The following is a 22648-nucleotide window of genomic DNA, read 5'->3' as shown; positions in this document are numbered from 1 at the left end:
AATTATGAAATGTTACTTGCATAACGTTAAATAATAGACGCAAGAAGAACACACATACGCACGATAAACAAGTAAATCTTACTTTTCAAGAAAAGAAGGATACAAAACGTATCTTAACTGAAAGATGTTAAAGAAAAACAGTTAATTGAAAATGTCTTCAAATAATTTTCAATGTTGGTTTCTCCCGTGTTTCTTTGAATCAAAGCCTATGGTAAAAATGAGATACACGTAATAAGAAAGAACTCGTGGCAAAAAATCTCATTAACATTCGAAGTAAAAAACAAAATGGATACTGCGTAAAAATACAGTTCTAGGACATGGACAATTGCTCGATGTACGTACACCTACAACAGATTCTATCGATGCGAGTTTTTTTTATACAATATCGATTTGCATATTCGGAATTAATTATTGGAAACAAACTATCTTCTTCGATATTACGGAAAGATTGGTGAATCATCGTTGCTCGCAGTTAACCATGATATTTTCCTTTTTCTTCTTTTTACGTTAGTTACTTTGAATAAAATATCTTTACACGTCTGAAATATTTATGTTCTTTAAAATATGCATAATGCGTAAAGTAGCTCTACTATCGTTCGTAGTAAAAATGTAGAAAAGCTAGATTTATACATTCGTAACGTTCATGTTTCCTTCTCACGTTCTCACAAAACAGATTTTCCTTCTCACTTATTAGACTGTTATATGTAGAACTAGGCATTTTTCCGCTCTAATATAATATGCAAGTTTGCGATAAATTAGCTCATCGAATTATATTTACGTAAGAGCCTCCTATAGTAAGCGAACGAGGTTAAAAATCAAATATGTAGGATCATCGTGTGCCACACGTACGCACAGAATCACCTCGGGAGAACGCTTTCAATCACCAGCACGTGTTCCAAGTCCCACATTTGAGAGACACACCTCGCTGTATCGCGGTCGCGTGTTCCTGGAGGGATGTTAATTAACCAGAACCGTAATAAATTCTATCGTTTCCCCTTCTTTCACCGAGTATTTTCTCTGCTCGCCTCGGCTAATAAACGCTCGCCAGTCACGTGATAGTCCATTGTGTACCGCGGTAGGCCTTCCACAAATGAAACAGCTGATTCGGCCGTTCTCCATACGACCAAGGTTACGCCTTGCTAAGAAGAACACGCGTTCTTATTATATCAAGTTAACCTAGCTCTTTCATTTCGATTGTGCATTGACTGGCGAATAGCCGATAATAGGTCTCAGGATGATTTTGCAAAGTTTATGCTTTTGTTTCTCTTCGAATTGATTTTTCATTGTACGATGATGAATCTGTAAATTTGGTATTAAGTTTGTGAATGACAACGTTTATGATAGGCGACAAACGAATACGAATATGAAGATTCCATTTTTATTAGAAATATCTTCACTAACGATAACACAAGTAGGTTTTACCTACTTTGAAAAGAGCAGCGAATTAAAAAGATGGAAAGTGCTTGGAACCGGGGCTACGTTTTCTTCAACAGTTGTTCGTAATATCACTAGCATAAAGTGTACTCTTTTCTACCAACTTCTTTTAACCATCGTACGCTACTCGTTAACCACGAAAATCAATAAACGCGCGAGGATATAGAGGCGGTAACGAGAGTGAACGTACAAAGTGAAGCGAGGGGCAAGGGGAAGTTGGTATTACGATTAAGTAGGTGAAGGCACTGGAAACACGCGAGCATCCCGAGGGATAGCACCCAGCGATGCTACCAATGCAGAACGAGATCCCGTGGCGTGAAATATGGTCGCGATGAGATCGGCGTTACGCGGCGATCAAAAAGCTGAAATTACAGACGTTCTGGTATACTTGGATATCGTCTCGTTCTCGAAGCTTCGACCGTGATTCGCCAGCTACAGACGACGCCTATAAATTTCTATCGAAGCTCGCTTAAAAATTCTCAGCTCGAAATAATCGATCCGCCGTGGACGCGTTTCGTACGATCGAAAGTATTCATAGTCGAACTCACGAAACAGTACAAACGCAGGACGAATGCACGCACCCACATGAACCGTCGGCGAATGACATACGCAGAGGGAAACCGGCGCACCGGCTACTGCATTATGCATTAGTCATGATTACAAAGTAAGTGGCGTGCTCGTGGCGCGTCTATAGTAATAACGGCGTATTTGCGGTACTTATGATTTTCTACTTGAAACGGGCATAACCCGCTTTAATGGCGCAGGCCAGCCCTCCTGGTCGCGCATAACTTACGGCAGATTTACAACGCAAGCGGATCCCTAGCCGCTGCTGACGCCGTGCGTTGATCGTGTTAACGCCACGACACTAATCTCTCTCTCCTGCTTCCTACGTTCGCGTTTCTTTTACGCCGACGGTACGGCCTCGACCGGCCTTTAAAGGTCGTTACGCTCGGTAATTATTGTCGCCCGCGACACACCACAGGCTACGAGGACGATTAATGCCGGACGCTGGTGGTGTCCACTAGGTTTTATCTTGGGCGAGCTCGTACGACGTTATTTTGTTCCAATCCTCTGCAGGAGAATGTCGTTTGTTATGGAAAGTAGCTTTATGAGACGAGTTGGAGAGTTGTCGCAGCTTTTTGACTGCTACGGTTGATCGTTGATCTTTGATTAGAATCTTTCTTGGACCGACATTTAAGAACAACGGATACAACGCGCTGGATATCGTTCGTAACGAATAAAATGGCTGCAATAATGTTAGAAAGTGGGTTCTAGAGATCTTCGACGTGGAAGAATTTTGTAGAACTTTTTGATCGTTCGTACGAGGACGATCGAGAGGCTCGATGATTTTTACTCGTTCTATTGGTAATGTACGTTTAATGTAATGTAATGTTAATGTAATGTACGAATGTAGGTTTAGCGAGTTTTCGAGGCTTCTATTCTGTCTAATTAGAATTGCGGAATTAATCGACAAACTAACAGAAACCCATATAATTATCGATGCTACAGGTACTCAAACCATCAACTAAAATTAACCGTAGAAAAATGAGATTGGAGAAAGAAATTCCAAGCACGTTCATTGTCGAGCTAACGAAGCTTCTGCGAAGATAGCAAACACTAAAAATCTACATACACCAGATCTCCCATAATTTTTGCGACTTATGCGCCAACGACGGTCTAAATAATGTATTCTCAAAGCAAGAACATTATATAGCTCTCTGAATACCTCGTAATAAAAAGGAGAAAGGCTAAAAAGATGGAGAAAACAACGACAAAAGTCGTGAAGAGATCCATTGCCATCCGTAAGTTACCAGATACTTGTTAACTTTAATGACAATCCCTTTTATAATTACAAATTCAATTGTCACCATTCTATATATTCTATCCGATAAAAATACTAAATTCCTAGCGACATACGGATGCTGTACACTTTGCAATTAATGCTATATTCAAATGTTCCTCCACCATGTTCAACTCGAATGGTTTAGAACGTACAGTAGAAACGTTTAACACAGGGCGAGGAAGAAAATCGTGCGTTTTAAAGATAATGGCTCGTCGCGTCGAGGATTTATAATGACCGGCTACGTGCAGCGGAGGGCCGCCTTTATCGTTCATTAACCACCACGCTAACCCCGGATGCGGATATGCGAGGAAAGGTGCGTGCACGCGTGCTGCACGCGTTCAAACCTCGCGGAGCAAGCGATCCATCGGCTGTTTTTCTGGCGTGGCCAGCCTTGCGGAGGCCGCAGAGGAAACAGCAGCTTCCGCTCTTTCGCGTTTCAACCTTTAATCATGATGACTGGTCTCGGTTAAGACCTCCGTGGCGTCAGTAGCACGCGAAAAATATTCGTCGGTGCTTCTTGTAATCGTAGCCTGCGAGATAATTGGCTTTGGATGATGAATGTTTCGGTTTTCAGGGCTGTTTAATGAAGAAAACGGTCTTTATTTTTGCAACGATGATGCTTCTCATTTTGGACGGAGTAATGGTTTCGGAGGCAAGTCGTGGAACGTTCTTATTTCGTGGTTGAGAGGAAAGAAAATAAAATTCTTTCGTTCTTTTATTTATATCGGTAAAATATTACGATGTTTCGCGTTGAAAATTATATTTAAAGTACACGATGAGATTGTCGTACGTTAGTACTAAATTGCGAAATTTTTCTTTTCTTTGGGAGCTTAGAAAATTCGCTGAGAACACGGCATTCTCTCGGCAATGTATTCCGAATTACGTGATCTTTGTTAGGACGTGTCACATCATCCCGGCTAATGAGATACGAATCACGTTTTCGATAATTTTTTACCACTCGAACATTGGAACCCGGAGGAAGTTGTTGAACTTTACAATCGCTGCGATATGCATACATACGTCAGGTGTGATAAGTGTGAATGACGAAACGCATCAACGATCAAGCGAATTAAACGATATCGTTTAGATTTTATTCGATTTGAAAGAAAGTATAAAGCGTGTCTCTGTTCGAATTTACAAACGACGATTACTCCGCCTTCGAATGAAAATCAGAGAAATGTGTTGCAGCGGCTTGGAAAAAAAAATCAGTGCATTGCGTAACGGAGATGCAGGAGTGAAGATTGTGAATGCAAATGCGGATTGGGTGCGGTCCAGGCGAATAACGTATGCACGAGAATCGTGTTGAGTAATTTTTATCTATACTACTTTGACTATCTCGATGTTCATGCATCGAAATATGCTAAGAATGACGACGTAGAATTTGCATAATTCAATTATTTCCAACATAAGAGCTTAGAGTATCGTTGAAAACGTGTAAGTACATCAGAGTTGCTTAATTCCAGTATTTCCTTATCGAACAAGATACATTCTCCGTAATAAAATATTAAGAAACCTAATCTCCGAGAAACGTTATTACATCGCTGCATTAATTATTATAAAAGTTTATAGCTCAGGCGATATTAAACACAATTTGATATGTATGTAATATCGAGATTGGATTAAGCGGAAAATCGAAGTCAACTTTCGTTTTGAATTCGTGTTGAATATATTAGATACTTTTCTCGGGAGAAAGTAATTTCTGTTCATAAATTTAGAATTTTATCGATTCGGATAGTGGTTTGAAATTCTGAGAGATTCCATGAAATTTAGGCGATCTACGTTCTGGTTTCTTTTCCATTGGTTATAATATGAAATATACAATTGTTATGTACTCGGTAATTCTCTCGTTGTTCCACTGATTTGTTTGTAAATTTTGTTTCACAGATGGCGAAGTGCTTGGAACTAGATCGTCCAAGAGGAAATGTATTTGTATTATGCGAATGTATCTAAACCTTGTTTCAATCGTTCTTTGTAAGAGAACTAAGACAAAGAAATTTGTTTTCTCAACACGTTTATTTTTCTTTCTTTTTTCTTCTACTTCTCTTCAAACACAACCAGTTAAAAAGAAAAACGTCGCTGTTTCTACGATTGAAGGATCGTCGAACTTTGTCTGCACTTAAAAAATTCCAACTGTTTCTTCATTCTTTCAAAGTTCTTTGCTGAATAATTACTCTTTGCGTAACTGTTTAAGGTTTCTTCCCATTCAAATTCTTTTCATTCAAAAATTGTATCACTTTAAAGCACAATCGCGGTTAAGCTTCGTCTAAAGTAAGTATTGAATCGCATGAAACGATCTTCATCCTCCGAATACCTTTTCATTATTTATTCTCCACAATTTCTCGCTATATTTAGAAACGAGCATGAACTCGCAACAATCTCCACTAGCCAGACGATTCTTAAGAGAGCCAAGCTACGATCAGTCATCTCTGTGACAGGCTTTCGATTATCGTTTCCCCTTCTCCTTTTTCTCTCGTTTTGGTCTCAGGTGTCCTCAACGAAGAGCAAACGTTAGCGAATCGGGTTCGCGTGGATTTCGTCGAAAAAGAGCGTCGAATTCGAGGAATAATTAACGTCAGCCAAAAGGTACGGTGCCATTTTTATTCCTGTCGCGAGACTCTCTATTCTTGACCTCGAGGGTCAATTCGTTTCAACGATAATCTCGCGAAATAATTTATGCCCACCGCGTATAATATAGATAGATTTCTCGATACTTCGATTTTCCACCTTTAGACCCACTGTCCACGAAGCGTAAGCATCGTCTATGAGACATGACGATACGTCTACGCAGGTGTCCGGTCTACGAAGCGTACAGCAAGATACATTTCGCGTCATTATTAAAATGTCAAGCGACATCGAAGACGCTTTCATCTTATATCACTACATTCGTTTGCAGCTGTAACTTACGCCTCGCTACTGAAAATGTTAACGTCTGTGGCCGTGACGAGAACGGATCGCTGCTGTTTCGTGGAAAGGTGCACATTATTTTACTATGACCGCTGCGTGGAAACGTATTTGCTGTTAACATCGACCCATCTAATACGCGTCTGTGAAAAGACGCTTCGTGCACACTGGGTCTTCGTGTCTAAACGACATTTTTCTATAGATCCTGCGATGATTACGTTGTCTGCAATCCTGTGATGTTTGATAGAGAAACGCGTTTCTCTCGCACGATTGAGAAATTATTTTTAATACACCGAGATTGTGATGATGTTCGTTTAAAATATGTTTAAATCATGGACTATGCTTGTTACTGGGATCAGATAATTTATGAATCTTGACACGTTGGCTGTTGATTCGATTTAAATTATTAATTCATTTTATTATTTCGTCATATCGAGATTGTTTTGTTTTGTCCAAACGTAACTGGATTTCAGATAAGTTTGACAACTTTCACAGCATCAGACAGGAAAAATTATCGTATTTCTGCTTGCTAATTTCTTCGACAATTCTGTCTGTGTATCTTTCACCTGTGTTTTTGAGCCAAGCGTTAATAAACCAGCTACCATATATTGCAACAATATTTGAGATTTTGTTTACGAAAGGGTAAAAACATGTAGGAGGCACAAAGTTCTTCCATTCGAACTCGGAAACAATATGAGGCTTCAGTGTGAAATATCGTAACGACGTGTTAATACGAGCTAACAATAGCGTGTCGTCGCACCTCGAACCTCTACTCACCTGCTATGAAAACTTACTTCTTTGAACTCGGTGTGTTCAGTTTTGTCACAAATTCTATACGTAAAACTCTCTCAATGTTGATACTGAATACCGTACAACTCTAATCAGCAAGTTTCGTGTGGATACAAAGTAATTGCTCCTGAGAAGAAGAATTCTATGGAAAATCCGTAAGTGAACATTTTTATCTTACATAATTTTTAATAGTATTACTTTTAAGCGAAATTATCGAGAAATTCCATATGCAAATGATTCGAAATTGTTTCAAATTGAACGAAAAAACATTTTTTTTCGATAGAGAACTTTTGATGAAAAGATTTTGTTAAAAAATCTCCTTGAAACGTCAGTTTTTGGTTTGATTACTCAATTGATTGAAGATATCAGATTATTAATTATCTATAGAAATAGACGATAACGAAGCTATTTATAGCGTTGCATTATTTTCTTCACGATCATTTCCGGTACGTGGAAACGACAAATGTTTGAAGACAGCTCGTCGACGATTTAGAAACGATTCACGTGCTGACTTGCAGTTTTCCGCGTACGACCATCGTAACTACAAACAATTTTTCACTCATCCGCAAACAACTGTATAGAATCGAGGGAACCATTGGCAAACAATAGTTTGGCGTTTCGACAGTTCCGTAATACGAGTTATGATATTTGCGGTACGTGACTTAGCCTTGCTACCGCGCTCATAAAAGTTGCGGTTCCAGTGTATGTTTCGAAGAGAACGTGACGGCATGCGCGATGGGAACGCACGAAATTTTATGAGCTTTCTTTCAGATAAGTTTAAACAACGTGCCAATTCGAACATAGGAAAATTTTAATTACGAAAATATTTTCGTCGTTTTTAAATATCTCGTGGCGATCCCACGTCTTCTTATAATTTTCATGAAACAATTCATGAGAAGAAAAAGAGAAAGAAAGAAAGAATATTACGTTTCTCGGTGGTATTTTTATCTAAACAGCGATACAATTACATTTTAGAATTTCAATTTCCTCTGCCATTTTATGAAACAAGCCTGTAATGAAATTTTAACTTTGTACTCAACGAGGCTAATTAGAGGAGCAGACCCAGTGAAGAATCACCCTTTTAACGGAAATATTGATCATCGAGGAAGAAGCGTAAATTCCACGAGAGTTCGAGACTCTTAACCTCGAGCAACTCGCTTCTCTATCACTCGATTATAGAACTTTTCAATTTCAACCCGCTCGATCCTTTATGCTGTAAAATAAGATCGGAGAGCATTAAATTACGGCAAAGCGTGTTTTACGATGCGCCGCGAATACACGTAAGTGTGAAGATACACATTAAACCGATTTTACAGCTTCTATGGGATGGTTATTCTGAAATTGGTAAAGTTCTAGCACGGTTTAACGAGGAAACCTGGAGAAAATGGAGGGAACGGAGAATCTGGATGAGGGAACATCGATCGTAAAAGTCAGTTCTATGACAGTCATTATCCAATGACTTCATCGTTTTCAAGTAGTATATTTACAGCTTCCCATCAAAATTCTATTAGATGCTGGCTTTTAATAGGAAACGAGTTCACGTTAGTTTTTTTTACGATCGTTCAGAGTATAGCGATGAAAATTTAAAGCCTCGTTCTTCGAAACGATCGATCTAGACAAAGAGAGAAACTTCATCGAGAATTTAATTATCGATATCATATATATTAGCGTTAGACATAAAATTAATCATTCTAAATTTTAAGCAACATTATCCGAATCTGACCTAGACTGTCGATCACCCACATATTTTCCAATGCCAATTAAGAATCGAGAAATCAAATAACTATAAATAACTTTGAACGCGATAAACGCTCTTAACGATACATAATTAATCCCGCGATATAATTCTCGAGGAACTACCACTTCATCAGTAACCAATCTGCGATAAAAAGTTTCCAATCCTCGAAAGTCCGCCTTATAAATTAACTCACGCATCGAATTCGTCTCGAACGATAGCGCTCATACGTGTACTTGTGCATCAATGACACGAAGCGGAATCACGAGGATCTCTCATCGCTTGAAACGATCGCGATCCTATCGTCCAACAAATTCGGCCGTGTGCACGAGTTACAGCCGACCATAAAATTCCGGCAATTTAACGGTGGCAAGAATTTATTGGATATTTTTGGTAGCTAATGTGGCCAGTGACCTGGACCCTCTCTCTCTCTCTTTTACTCTCTCATCACCACTTCCCTTAAATCTGATCATTCTTTTGATTCCTCGTACACCCTGGCCGAAAGCTTGACTGTCCTAAAACACTCGCGCACGTCTCAGAAACGCGGCAGATACGCGTCTTTACTGATCGAGCATGAAGATAATGGCGCCACGGACGGGTTCATTTATTGGGCGTAAATCTCGTCTCTCCGCCTAGCGGCGCCTCGCCTGGGTCGCCGTGTAATCGCGTCCTATACGGTTATCCCTCTTAACGTATTTCATCGAAATTCCTGGTGTCGAAAGACACCGTTTACACGCCGCGACGTTAAGGAAGCTTTACGACGCAGGCCGCGGCTACCGCCTCGTTACGAAACCGGTGTTAGGAGCAGGAAGAGGAGGAGAGTGGATCGCGAGGAAACCGTACGGCACGAGGTTGGATTTATCGACGACGACCGACCGGCCGACCGCCGAAATACGAGCCGCGGCTGACGCGAAGCCGCGGGTAACGTCGTCTTTCGACTCTCCGTAGCCCAGGTATTCGCAAACGAAGTTACTCGTCACGTGAGAAACCGATATTTTATGGATTATCTGATCGGAACGAGGGCTCGACTTTAACTCGCCGTTGGCTACGCTCGATGGATTGCTGTTGCTGGCTTGGAGAACTGTGTTGGGTGGTTAGGTGGTTAGTTCGATGGATTTGCCACGGCCAGGGTGAGGAAGGTGAATAATGAGTTTAGGACGGTGTGTTTTATGGGGGCGGGATTGTTTATTGGTATTTGCCAATGTTGTTGTGGGAAAATGAAGAGTTAGAAGGAGATCGACAGGTAGGATACAGACACTTGCAATTGGTGTTTGTGTAGAATAATCCAAAAACAGGATGAAATAGGGTGTACTATTTGTTAAAAATATAGGAAGATATTAGAAGCTAGGTGATACAGAAAATGATATTATACCGATAGATGCCTCGGTCGAAAATCGATAGATAATCAAAATTCGTTGGTTTATCAGACCCACGTGCGTCATACTACTTGGATCGAAGTAATATTCCAACTTCGTATCTATTTTCATATATTTATCGGTCTTAACGAATAATACATCCATTTTTGATATTAAAGGCTGCAAGATTGATTAGCAAATCGATTCGTTCTTCTGCAGGTGAGGTATCAGGTGAGAACGTGTCTGCAAGCTCTGGACCTCGTGGCGGCGATCGTGGAGAGGCGACCGATTTAGGCACACACACGGAAAATACCGACGGGGCCACCCTGGCCGCGAACACAGCGGTCGACGCTAGGGGCGGAAGCCCCCAGGGTGCCCACCTTTCCGGTGCGGCCACCCCCAGACCGCCAAGGGGAAGGAGGCGACAGAACCAGAATGGTCTCGACACTACTCAAGTAAGTTTGTACCAAGAGTAACCTAATTTGTAATCTTTAATGTTATCAAAAATATTAATTATCCGCTCGCACTCTTCATTTTATAATTTTTCCATTGATTTCTGCGATATCATCTTTCCAATCGTCGATAACGTGTCATTCTGGTTTATGCATCGAATTTCTCACCTGATACTCTTCCCAGAAATTTCTACGTCCCTGCGAGCATTCTCTGCAATCACGCACAGTCCGTCTAAAATTAATTCCAATTCAACCTGCAAAAATTACTTTAAAAGGAGGAAAACGGAAGAAAAATCTTGGAGGAATTTTACACACGATGGTGGTCGCGCTGTTTGCCTTCGAAATATCCAAAAGACTTGCGGCGAGCGCGATCTCGAGTGTTTGATTGCCATCGGGAACAGGCTGAAGGAGACTTCTCGAGATAGAGTTTACCAATCGAAGCGGTAGCGTATACACGTGTACACGAGCGGTCCCGTTCGAGGCAGACCTAGTCGGTGCTCTATGGCAGCGATGTCAAGCAAAGCCGCAGTGTCATTCCGTCGCTGACATCCTCGCGGCCGTTCGACGCTTCTGTAAACGCGGCGCAGAGGCCAAGAAAAGAAAGAGGGAAAAAGGAAAAAGTGTACGCTTCGGTGGCCAAGAAGTATCGATGGTCATCGTTCGGGAAGAATGGTCATCCATTGACACGTGAACATTTCTTCACAGCTACCAGCCGGTCCATGGGAAAGTAATGTCGGTTTGTGAATAGAAAAGTAAATCAATTTATTATATAAATATTACTGTATAAATTGTCTAAAACTGGTATGTAGTAAGCTATGAAAAATTTACGTTAATAATTCTTTTGAAAGCATGATGATTAACGACAGACTTACTATTTTCAAATTTGTTCCAAAAATATTGTTTCTGAAGTAAAAATATTTTACGTCTATAGCTACAACTGCTGGGAGTGAAGCGTTTTGTGAATATAAAACACTACTCTTATAGAGCTCGACATAACTTTCTCATCAACGCAATACTATCCTGCATCGTTTCAATGAAGATCCTCGCGTAGAAACAACAGTCAACGATAGAATTGACAGGGAATCTTGATAAAGCTGGAATTTAATGGATCCAGGCTGTTGATCCTTTTTAATCGATGTATCCATTAATTAGTACGGTATGCGCGTCAATGTTGTTCTATTTTGCTGATGGAGGAAGTATCTTGGATGTCGAAGATGAGTTCGTTCCGATGAATATGAATAAGAGATCGGGGTTAATTGGACTTGGATCAGATTGATCGATGGATTTTGAAAGGATGGACGACTTTAATCTGATCGGTATATTTTAATTGGTGAACTGTGTAATTAACGTGGATGATGTAATTCTTCTACTCGTTCCATCTAACTACTTTATTTTGAATTTCAGATTGTGATAGACAATTCCACAAGTTTCTTAAATACCCATCTTCTTCCTTTCTCTTATAGTTAGTTCCTTTGAAATCCATAAAACACTTAACCCTTGCGTGCCTTTATTGCGTCTTTCAATGGCTCACAAAATCAATAAGAAACACTAGGACGATATCCCGCGCGACCATAAAGAAACACGAGAAGAAGAGGACCGAAACAATTTATCATAAGATCGTAATTTCTCTTCAATTGCACGTATTAAACTCTGCAATTATAGCTACTAAACTCCTACCTCATCGCTCGTAATCTCACACCAATCTCGTCTTCCCAGTCGCTCGCCTAATTACTCCAAAGAAAGAAAAAAAGAAAAAACAGAAAGGAATATTAGAAACCTTCGACCTTGCACGTAGCGGCAAGCACCAAGATCCTACTTTCTCCAAAGCGTGGCCATCCTCCTCGACCTGTATCAATCCCAACAAATCGACCACGGTGGCAAATATTTCTCCATTTATCGTGGAATAGTTCTCTGGCTCGCGTTTGCCCAGAACTCTGTCCCTCTGGTCGCTTTTCTTTCGCAAGAAACTGGCAGAAACGGGTGGACGAGCGATTCAAGCAGACTCGTTCGAAGCTTGTACACGTTGGGATCGTGTCTACGTTGCGAGAACCCCGGCCCCTTGTCAGGAAGAGGTCTCGAGGCGAGAAAGAGATTTACCGTGGTCTGTTGGAACGGCTCCTCGGACTCCTCGGGGACCCTATTCTACGCCAATCGAGTCTCGTTCTTCTTGGTGTCACGTAGCCGTTCTCGCCGCCGAAGAGGAGTCAACTGTTACGCCACGCGTTGCCTTCATTACCATATCTCAGATGCAATCTGTTCCCGGGAATTAATGCGCACTTTGATATTTCCTGCTAGCTCGGATCCTCCCCTGAACTGCCTCTTAGAGCGGTTCAGGATGACGTTTCCCATGTCGAAGGACAGAGACGGAGTGGTGGCTCGTGCTGGTTTCAACAGGATATGGAATTTCAAAAGATTTTTCGTTTGCCTCGATCTGAGAGTTGCCTTTTGGTTACAAGGATTTTTATTGTTTTCTCGGTGGAAGGTGGAAGTGCGAAGATCATGGATGATTGATGCGTTTGATATTGGAGAGCGGAGGTACTAGGGATTTTTTTTATTTTTTCTTTTTCTTTATAAGGATACTGCTTTTTCTATATTGATGTGGCGAGGTAGCTGTTCGAGTGATCAAGTGTCGTGATTAATTGCATTTTAATTGGGTCTTTTAACAATGTGTTGTATTATAGCGTAAGGATGATTTATTACTTCTAGTTAATTATTTTTAAACATGTGTTGTGTTTAATGATACATTGACCTGTGATACGATACGTGTAATCTTACGAGGTCATTAATTTGTATCGTGAATTGTGTATAAAATGTGTGCTGCTAAAACGGAAGTATCAATGCGAATGTTAAGAGACACTTACGCGTGTTTTACAAGCTCATCGACTTATATGTAAAATTGCTCGCCAAATGATATCCAATTTAGGGAAGGATGTAAGTGGATGACGATTAAGGAACTCGTGAACAAATTGTCAGAGAAAAGAAATTTGCTTTTGTATGCATATCGAACAAAACGTTCAATGAACTTTGATTTCCAATTGTATTCCAGTGGGGAATCGAATTGGTGGACTTTCAAATTGTGTCTCACCACAGAATGTACATATTCAAGAACGATGTTTGATATTGGTGTTTCAGGTTAAAACAGAACGCCTTACACCAGACAATAATTCTACGTCGTCGAGGAGCGTGACGCCCTCATCCTCCAGCCACCCAGGAACGCCGCCAAATGCTACCCCCTTGGGTGGACCCGAGGGCCCACCACCACCCCATCACCTCAAACACATGGAGCAGATGATGGGACGAAATTATAGCGATTTTATGAGAAGCCTCGCTGCCAAGTACAATAACGCCAACCCTAATGAGTGAGTAGCTTGCTGCTTCTCTGAAAGCATCTAGCCTCCATTCCCTGCTATTAGCAGTAATTCAAATCAGCTTAGCTCTATATCTTCTTCCTTTTCTCGTATATTAGTTGAGACAATTTCCTATTTTTTATAATGCAACAAGAAAAAATGTAACGTGAATTGTCATCGTGACTTGTGCAAAGTTGATATAAATTTACAAGGGTCGTCCAGACTACCATCGTCCATTATACTACACGTTCACGTATAGAAGCCATATAAAACGACTGAATGTGTTTATATAAGTCGTATATAAGTCGTACAACATTTTGTGCTTAAATACCTAACACTGTCGTTGTACCACGCGTTTCAAACGACGATGCGGATGGAAAATCCCGCCGGTGACGCTTTTACGCTTTTCGAACGCTAAAAAATTCATTCGAAAGGAATTCACCACCGAATTACAGCAGTTGACGGCGATAGGATGACGAATGAATTATTGGTAAGATTATGGCTGCGGGAAATCAATGGGAAGAGAAGAACTGTACGTGATCGTAAGTATTCAGGCTGTCAATGACTCGTGACAGAGGAACTCAAAAAAGTGTATGCGATTTCATTCCAAATGATATTCATTGAATTTTTTTTTTTTTCTAAAACTTAAAATTTTGCTTGGTCAACTTATAGCATGATCGATAATGCTTCGCAAAAAACGATGATTTAAGATATTGCGTAAGACGAGGTTATGTGAACTGGCGGCGGAAGCGTATGACGAAGATGTAGAAAAACTTGCATAATGTTACGCTATGTGTTCAAGTAGAGCTGATGGTTGTATGGAAAGTTACGAATCAAAAAATCTTTTTAAAATGTATTATTTTCTGGATGACCCTCGTATTTGGCGGTAAAGAACGAACAAGCTTCAAATGCATCTTGAAAGGTGAAAATTTGCTAAAATTTGGAAATATTGGAAAAACGCAAACCATTTGAATAGAGGAGAGTAGTTGATAGAGTCGATAGAGTCTAGCGTCAAGGCTTGTTGCAAGGTTATTCAGTTATTCTAATCGAAGATCATGACGAGAAAAAGATCGAAAAATACTATTTCGGCGGTTAGAAGAACTTCGATCGATCGAGATCGACGAAGATTTCTCAGTTTCTTGCAACGAACACACATAAAACGAGCTATTCTCTCAAACGCAATCATCCGGTATGAGCGCAACAGCCGCAGCTAACGCCACCCGGTACTATTTAGAGAGTATGAGACCTTGGGAATCATAACGCTTGCCTTGACATTCTTCATACTGTGTTCCGTGTGCATACGTGGGAACGATGGGAAAGACGTAAGGAGCGATCCTCGACGAGGACACTGCGCAAAGCCGACATAGGAAAGGGAAAATATTGATCGTGTTGTTACGCGCATTGAAATATCGATGCTCGTCCAGAGTGGACAGAGTATCTTGCCGGCGTAGAATATTGTCGCGTCTAACCGGTTGCAGGTTCGCGGACGTGTACATCGACTTTCAACCGCGCAGCTTCCGGCACTAGACTCCCAGCTCTGGCAGAAGGTACTTCTGATCGGCCGAGTAAAGATCCGCGTGACGATGAGATCCTCGCGATGCTTGCGATCTGTGGCATTTCCAGGAGAAAGTGCCTCCTTGGTCGTTCCAAGTCACTGAATAAATATATGCCGCGATGAGCAAAATTATTAGTACACGTCAGTTTTTCTTTTGAAATCCCCTGCAGATTTGCGAAAAACGCCACTGTCTATCTAATATCCGTGAAATTGCCATTTCATCTCGTTTCTTAAAACGACTATGTAGAATCTTTATTTCAGAGAATCGCATTGTAGAATCTTGGAGGTAACATCGATTGCAAAACTGTTCTAGAATCGATTCTTGCATCGATTTTACAATAATTTGCAATAATCTTATATTTCGTTCAGATAAACAGAAATGTGGAGAAAAGCTGAGATTTCGTGGGAGAACTTGTTTGTTGGTTGCCTGGACACGGGCATTCGTTCTCTATAATGCAATTTCCAGTAAATGGTACTTTACGCTGAAAAATTTTATTGCATAATGTTGTTCGATGTGCTCAGTGAACTTTATTTTCGAGATTCGCGTTAACCATCGTTGGAATGTAGAATCGTTTAGGATTAATTTATGAGACGTGTAGCTAGGTGTTGCATTAATGTGTTACCTTAGGAAATTTTGGTCCATGATATACGCAAGAATAGACACGATGATAGATATTTAATAAGCAAGAAATTCGAGTTCGATTAAAGAGAATTTTATTTATTTGTTCTTGTACAATTATCCTGGACAATATATCCATACGTATCTGTGCGCGCATAATACTCGTTTTTATTGCGTAGTAAAATCGTAAATCGTTGATACTTAGTTTAGCGGTTAAAACTGTCACAAATTGTCAGCTATAAATTATATCTCATTCAGAGAACGATTCTCTTCTTTTATTAACATTGCAGACATGGGCGATAATAGAATACTAACGATATCTCGCTGATATAACTCGTTGCCTTTAATAGCTCCAGTGATGCAGTGCAGAGATAGCCTAGAGATAGTCGTATAATTATTTCATTAACTCCAAGCTGAAACTTTCGCCATTCTAATTAATATATATATATTAATATCCCCTGTTATAATTGCCGTATCAATTTTTGTATATATATTAATATCCATTACTAAATTAATATCAACGAAGAGTATTAATCAAATTCGCAGCTACTTCAGTTCACCAAGGAACGGCTATCCTCCAGGCTTAGATCCAAGGTTCCCAGGATTCAAAACTGGCGCCACACCCTTCGTCGGTTTGATGGCCCCGTTGGGTGCACCGCAACCGTCAACCGTGTCCACCACCTCACCCCTTTCCAATAAGGATCCGAAAGAGCAGAAACAAGACAGTTTGTTTGGCAACCCCGTCTTCCCACCCATGTTAGATATGTCGTCGACGCAAGCGCTTTTGCACATGGTGAGGACTGCAAATGCAGCACAGAATGCAGCAGAATTAGAAACGTACCTCAAAGGTAACTTACGCACGATTTTATTGAAACATACATCTACGTGATATTTTTGTATTATCTGTTATTACGACTATTAGAGTGTCAATTATGGAATTATGAATGTTAAGAAACGAATATTTGTAAAATTAATATTATTAAATAATATTTCGTAGAAATATGTAATTGTATACATGCGATGAGAAATCGGACACAGTTAGAAAATAATATTTTTAATGTAACGTAATACGCAGCTGGCTCGAAACTGTTTATAGACTAGAGTTGATTACCTGCTATTAAAATTCTCGGAAAATGTTATCGTTTTTATATTTTGATTACACGCCGCACGTATTTGAGACTCGAGCGTCGTTCAGTAACCTTCAAGCGTTTAGTTTGTCACCGACCGGCATGAGCGTAACACGTCGTTTCGTTATGAAATCACTGGAATATCCATTTTATTGCGAAAATTAACCGAGAAGACAGCTGTTCAAACAATTTCGTTCTACAAGCGAAGTCTTCTTTTAATTCGTGAGTAGATTTTTAGCTAGCATTGACATTATCTTACTGTTGCTCGACACAAAAGTTAAAAACAGATGTAAATTCTAACTTTACACGTCGTTTACTGAAACACTGTACTAAAGTATCAATTATTTACTACGCGAAGCAAGTTATAGGATAACAGAAACGAAAGAGAAGAAAATACAGAATAAAACATTTTCTCTAATGCCAACCTTGAAATGTTAGAAATCAAATATATAACAATATAATGCAAATATATAACTATAATCGTTTTAAATATAAACTGCAAGAGGCTGTTCGAATCAAATTCCCAAAATCTTCAATAGTGAAATTCTATCGAATGAGATATCATGCGACCGGTTTTAATTTATAAATGCAAAATACTCGCACACTGTGTGTTCTATAAAAATGTAATTCAGATAGGAAGCGAATGGTTTCAGGAGAGCTACACCTATTTTTTATAATACAACAAACACACACACACACGATAAAAGTAATATGCGTTTGTAGATTAAAACCGATTATCTTGTCTTAGGGAACTGAAACTTTTTTATTTTAAACGTTCTAAACTATTCGTTTACAAAAGTCTTTCGCGTGTGAATAAACAACAAAGTATACTCTTAGATAGCGAGTACCGCGTAATGATAAGTGAATTATCTTTAATCAGGTGCGAACAAAAGAGACGCGGGTGTAACGAGTCCTCTGGATCTCTCGAGTCCAGGTGGCTTTGCTCCGCGGAAGAGGCAGAGGACGGAAACTAGGAGATCGGGAAGCGTTTCTCCGAAGCCGAAACCAACCCCTCGGCCTACCACACCACCCCCAGTCAGGTGTCCATCCCTATGTGGTCACATGCCCTGCGGTGATGGACAAGCTGTCAATCGATGGACCATCGAGGACGTCGTCAATTACGTATCGTCGATCGATATTTGCGCAGAGTACGCACAGGTAAGTCATTTAAACGTATTTACATTTTCTTAGCTCGTTTTGGGGATTTTTCTATTCTCGAAACTGCACAGTAGAACCGTAAATATGGCAAATGGCGATTGCGACATTTACTACGGCAAATAAACGCGGTGCCTAGTGTTTGCCAAGTTTCATAAGAAGCGCCACGGGCGCTGGGAAAACTTTGCACCGTGATGACAGAGGTGAACCAATCGAGGTTAGGCTTTTTTAGCGCGAAATTGTCAGTGGAGGTTGGGTCAGTCTGTTTTATTCGCGTCAGGAAAGGAAGACTTCGGTTGCGATTTATCTAGATGATCGGTCATGATAATCGTCCGCGATTTAAAGGAAAGTTTGCTGCATATATATTTCGCATTTTTTAGAAGTTATCATTCGATTTGATTTACGATTAGAAGGTAGATATCTGACACGAAATAATGATAATTGGAGCCGTTAGAACGAAAGATATTAATAAAGAAAATTTGATTCATTAGCATTGACGTTTAACGAGCTGCCGAACATGGAAATATATATTACTTGTGGTTTTATTTCTGAAAACAGTTTGCTTTAAATTTAATGTAGTCGTAAAAGTGATCGTAAGACGAAGGGTTAATAACGACGGTTTATTAGTTCATTAGCTATGCACTTAAAAACGAGATTGACACGACAATTCCTGGTATTGCTACTCAAACATCCATCAATTACTCTATATTTTAAACCTTAACCGCCCATTACGACTTGCTCGATGCTATCGTACTCGGTGATCATAATGAAAAGAACGGGTCACCAAAGGCTACGCTTTTAATTGCTTCGGCGTCGCTCCGATTTCACCGAGAAATTTCTCTCTATGCTCGCGGTGTCTCGCGAAACACCGAGGAAATACCAAACGATTGGCAGAAAAACGCGTGGGTTGTTGAAATCGCGAAACTCGAGCAAATGACCGACGACAGCGAGAATAGCTGGAACAAATGAACGTGGTAGTTTGGAGAACGTGGCAGTTTTAATTGCTTTTGAAAGTGGTTGGCGTAATGAGGCGTATCGAGATCCGCCGTGCAATATCGTTTGAGCCTCGAGAGCAGCCTCCTCTCTCGACTTCCACGTCGTCACGTCGATGAGGCAACCGGAGGAGGTCTAGGAAGCTCTGAATGACCTAACATCAGTCAATCCGGACAGTCTGGCTGGCATCGACCAAAGAGATGGCTGTTCTCCGGTTAGGAGAGCTCTATAATGACCCCTCGAAGCTAGAATCGACCCTGCACCCCTCTCTGATCTCTCGCGTCCGCACTTTCTCCCCCTTTTTCGCCACGAGAGCTGTAACTCTCTCTCTCTCTCTTTTTCTCTCTCTCTCTTTCACTCTCTTCTATCCCCGGGCGAGCATTCCGCTGCGAACGTGAAGTTATTCGTAATCGTTGGCGGTGTTCGCTCGTTTTTGTTGTCTTTTCACGTGGCAGATTCGATGGAACGGGGAAAAGTTGTCTCTTCTGGAAAGCTGCTTCGACACCCTGTTCGAGTATTAGTGCGCTCGTTTGTTTGATCGTTAGCCGACGCTTAGTGAAAATACGAGTGGCTGCAGGATGTCGAGGGGAATAGAATCGAGTGAAAGGGTGAAGTTGAAGTTTGAGAGGACGAGACGTGCATTTGAATTTAGGAGCGCTGCAGGGTTAGACTGTTAGATAACGATGAAGATATATGTATATGCGGATATTTCTTTGCGAATAGAACGTTTCACTATTGTAAATTTAGAATTATGAAATTAAGTTCGAGATTTTTATCGTTTCGGTATTATTTGATCCTTTAACGATGCTATTGCTGGGAATTTTGCAAGCAACGTTTACACACGCATAATTCTACTTCGCCAGTTCATTGAAAAAGGCAGAAATACACCGTTACTTCGAAGTCCATATTTTACTCACAGAGAGATACGTAGTTTCCTTTATCGTTCTAACATCAATCTTTTCTAATAATTTTTCTTTAATAAGATAATAATGTAATAACTTAATAACTTTAATAACTTGGAAATAGAATAAATTAACATTTGAATTAATATAGCAATAACCGCGGTAATTTATACATCCGTTTACAACGTCAATAGATTTCTAAATTACGCAATCACTCCTAGAATAATCCGATATTCTCTCGAACAAACGACCATGTCCGACAATAAGGAATTAACATCGTATCTATCATAATGCTCTTCGTCTCTTCGAACACTTCTTTCTGTAATTATTTTTGTCTTTGTAATTCTTTTTTTTCATTGGCATTTTTAAACCCTGAATGAGAATCTGCCGCGTCCTTTCATTCCTTTTCATTCGACTCTAGTAATCCTTCATGGTGTCACGCAACCGGTTCAAACCACGTTTTTGTGAACCGTGTCTGATTTTAATCGCGTAAGTGCGATATTCATTCAACCGAGTATCCTGCTCGATCATCGTCAAAGACACGATGGATTGTTTTATAATTAGAGCTTAAACCCGACGCTATAATTATGGATCTGATAGCGGTACGGGCAAATTGATTAATCCCGGACAATTAAGCGTTACCGAGCTCGTTAGCATGAGCTGGTATTCTTACTAAGGCTCACCGTGTCACGAGCTTGTTTCTTCCACTTCTCCCGGGCTCTGCTTTCTCCGAACGAAGTTATTAACCTGTCACATTGACCACTCAAAATTGTCAAACGTCAAAAGGATTCTTCGTGATTCGATCGCCGTGAATTCTTTCGTTGCAATTAGTATAAAAGACATTCGTCCCTCTCTTTTTCTTTCCTTTTTTCTCTCTTTGCATTCTGATCTCTATCGAGGAGAAACAAATTGGTTACACGTGTAACATTAGCTTTGTACATATTTTTGTACCAATGAATTCTTGTAGAATTCAAACGAACAAATCTCTCTATTTTTTTTTTTTTTTTTTACTTTTACCTATTACAACGATCCATTCCACTGTCTACCAAAAGAACAACCACGCTTCATCTCTTTTCGTCAAAGGAAAAAGAAAACATTGGCTGAAGTAAAAAAAACGTGTTCTCAACTATAACCATCGTTCATCGATTACCGTCTCCACGACGTCTCAACTCGCGTCTATTTTCAATAAAAACACGAAAGTGTTTCTTCATCCGGAGCATCCGAAAAATTCGAAAGCGTCGATTCTTCGAATCCTCGGCGTGTGTTTATCCAGCGCGATGTGGCGCCCCTTCCGATAACACGGTCGATTCCATCGAGAACAAGAAACCTCTCACAGCATCTCCGTATGACGTTCTGAAAACACGGTCGAACGATTCGGCTCGATTTCGAGGCGTAACGTGGTTCCTCGAGGGCTGCCAGTCCCGATTATATCCACGAGTATCAGGCCTCGTTTGCCGGTCCTCGAAACGTCAGCCTGTCAGGGCCGTAAATTTTTGCGCGGGCACCCATCTAGACATGCATATTCATGAACACTGGATTCAAAAGGGGAAGACATCGAGTATTTCGATCAACCATCCCAACCGATTCGAGAATGACGAGGGATCAAATACGAATGTATGTAAAGTATACGCTTCGATCAAGACCTTCTCTTTCTACGTCCTTTGATTTCGTTCGCAGCGAATGAGTCGCGAATTTCTGAGGGTTTTCGGTGGCTATTTCTTCTTCTGTGCATAGATGTTGATCGAAATCATTGCAGATCCTCCGTTTCTTTGAATAATTAGCGCAATGAATTACTTTGTGTAATTGTATTTTCACTTCTCTAATATTAAATCCTCTAGAAGATTTGTAGAGTTTTAAATATAAAATATAATATCCAGAGAGTTTCTAAACTAATGCTATTATTCAATATGAAATTGCCGATACCGTTGCCACAAAACCATTTCCACGCGAATCTCGAAACGAGTAACCGAGTCATGTTGCTCTATAAACTTGCCAGATATTACTCAGCAGTAGAACCTAATATGTACACATCAAGCTCGACGAGGAAACAATTTTTAACCCGGAACGTTAGCAATATCTAAATAAATACAAGTTTCCCACAAAATTTAGAACGATATACCCTGTAAGGTCCATAAATCATCGTACACATCAAGAAAGTACACGCAGAATTCTGCTGGGATCTACAAGGCGAGCAACGAGGGAACACAAAACCTGTGCAATAATCGGCGCGGATATCGAACCGAGCAATTTATCACATCATAAATCCGCTCGAAAAAAGCATGATAGATCGCGTACAGCTTGTGTTCGCGTACGGTTTCGTTGAAACTGCCTCGAAAAACGTTGGCAAAAGTTCACTTGTGATCGACGACGGAGGCGGGACCAGGTTCTCGTGACGAATAGTAGATAGTGGAAGCACGAACGTACGATTTACAAGATTCCCC

At 40.4% G+C, this 22648-nt stretch overlaps 1 protein-coding gene across 3 annotated transcripts in view; it reads left to right on the top strand.

Moving 5' to 3' along the window:
• The window catches only part of LOC117154691 (uncharacterized), a 178642-nt gene that overhangs the window by 83373 nt on the left and 72621 nt on the right, over positions 1 to 22648 (top strand). For all 3 annotated transcript variants that reach the window (XM_033329900.2, XM_033329901.2, XM_033329902.2), the window contains 4 exons: positions 10277 to 10512; positions 13642 to 13868; positions 16577 to 16878; positions 18038 to 18315. In XM_033329900.2, the coding sequence (XP_033185791.1) occupies positions 10277 to 10512; positions 13642 to 13868; positions 16577 to 16878; positions 18038 to 18315 (1043 nt within the window). The remainder of the gene's footprint in view (positions 1 to 10276; positions 10513 to 13641; positions 13869 to 16576; positions 16879 to 18037; positions 18316 to 22648) is intronic.

The sequence above is a fragment of the Bombus vancouverensis genome, chromosome 11 (genome assembly GCF_051014615.1).
Source record: "Bombus vancouverensis nearcticus chromosome 11, iyBomVanc1_principal, whole genome shotgun sequence".
Taxonomy (NCBI): domain Eukaryota; kingdom Metazoa; phylum Arthropoda; class Insecta; order Hymenoptera; family Apidae; genus Bombus; species Bombus vancouverensis.
The sequence above is the reverse complement of the archived record's forward strand: the minus strand, read 5'-3'. Positions and strand labels throughout refer to the sequence as shown.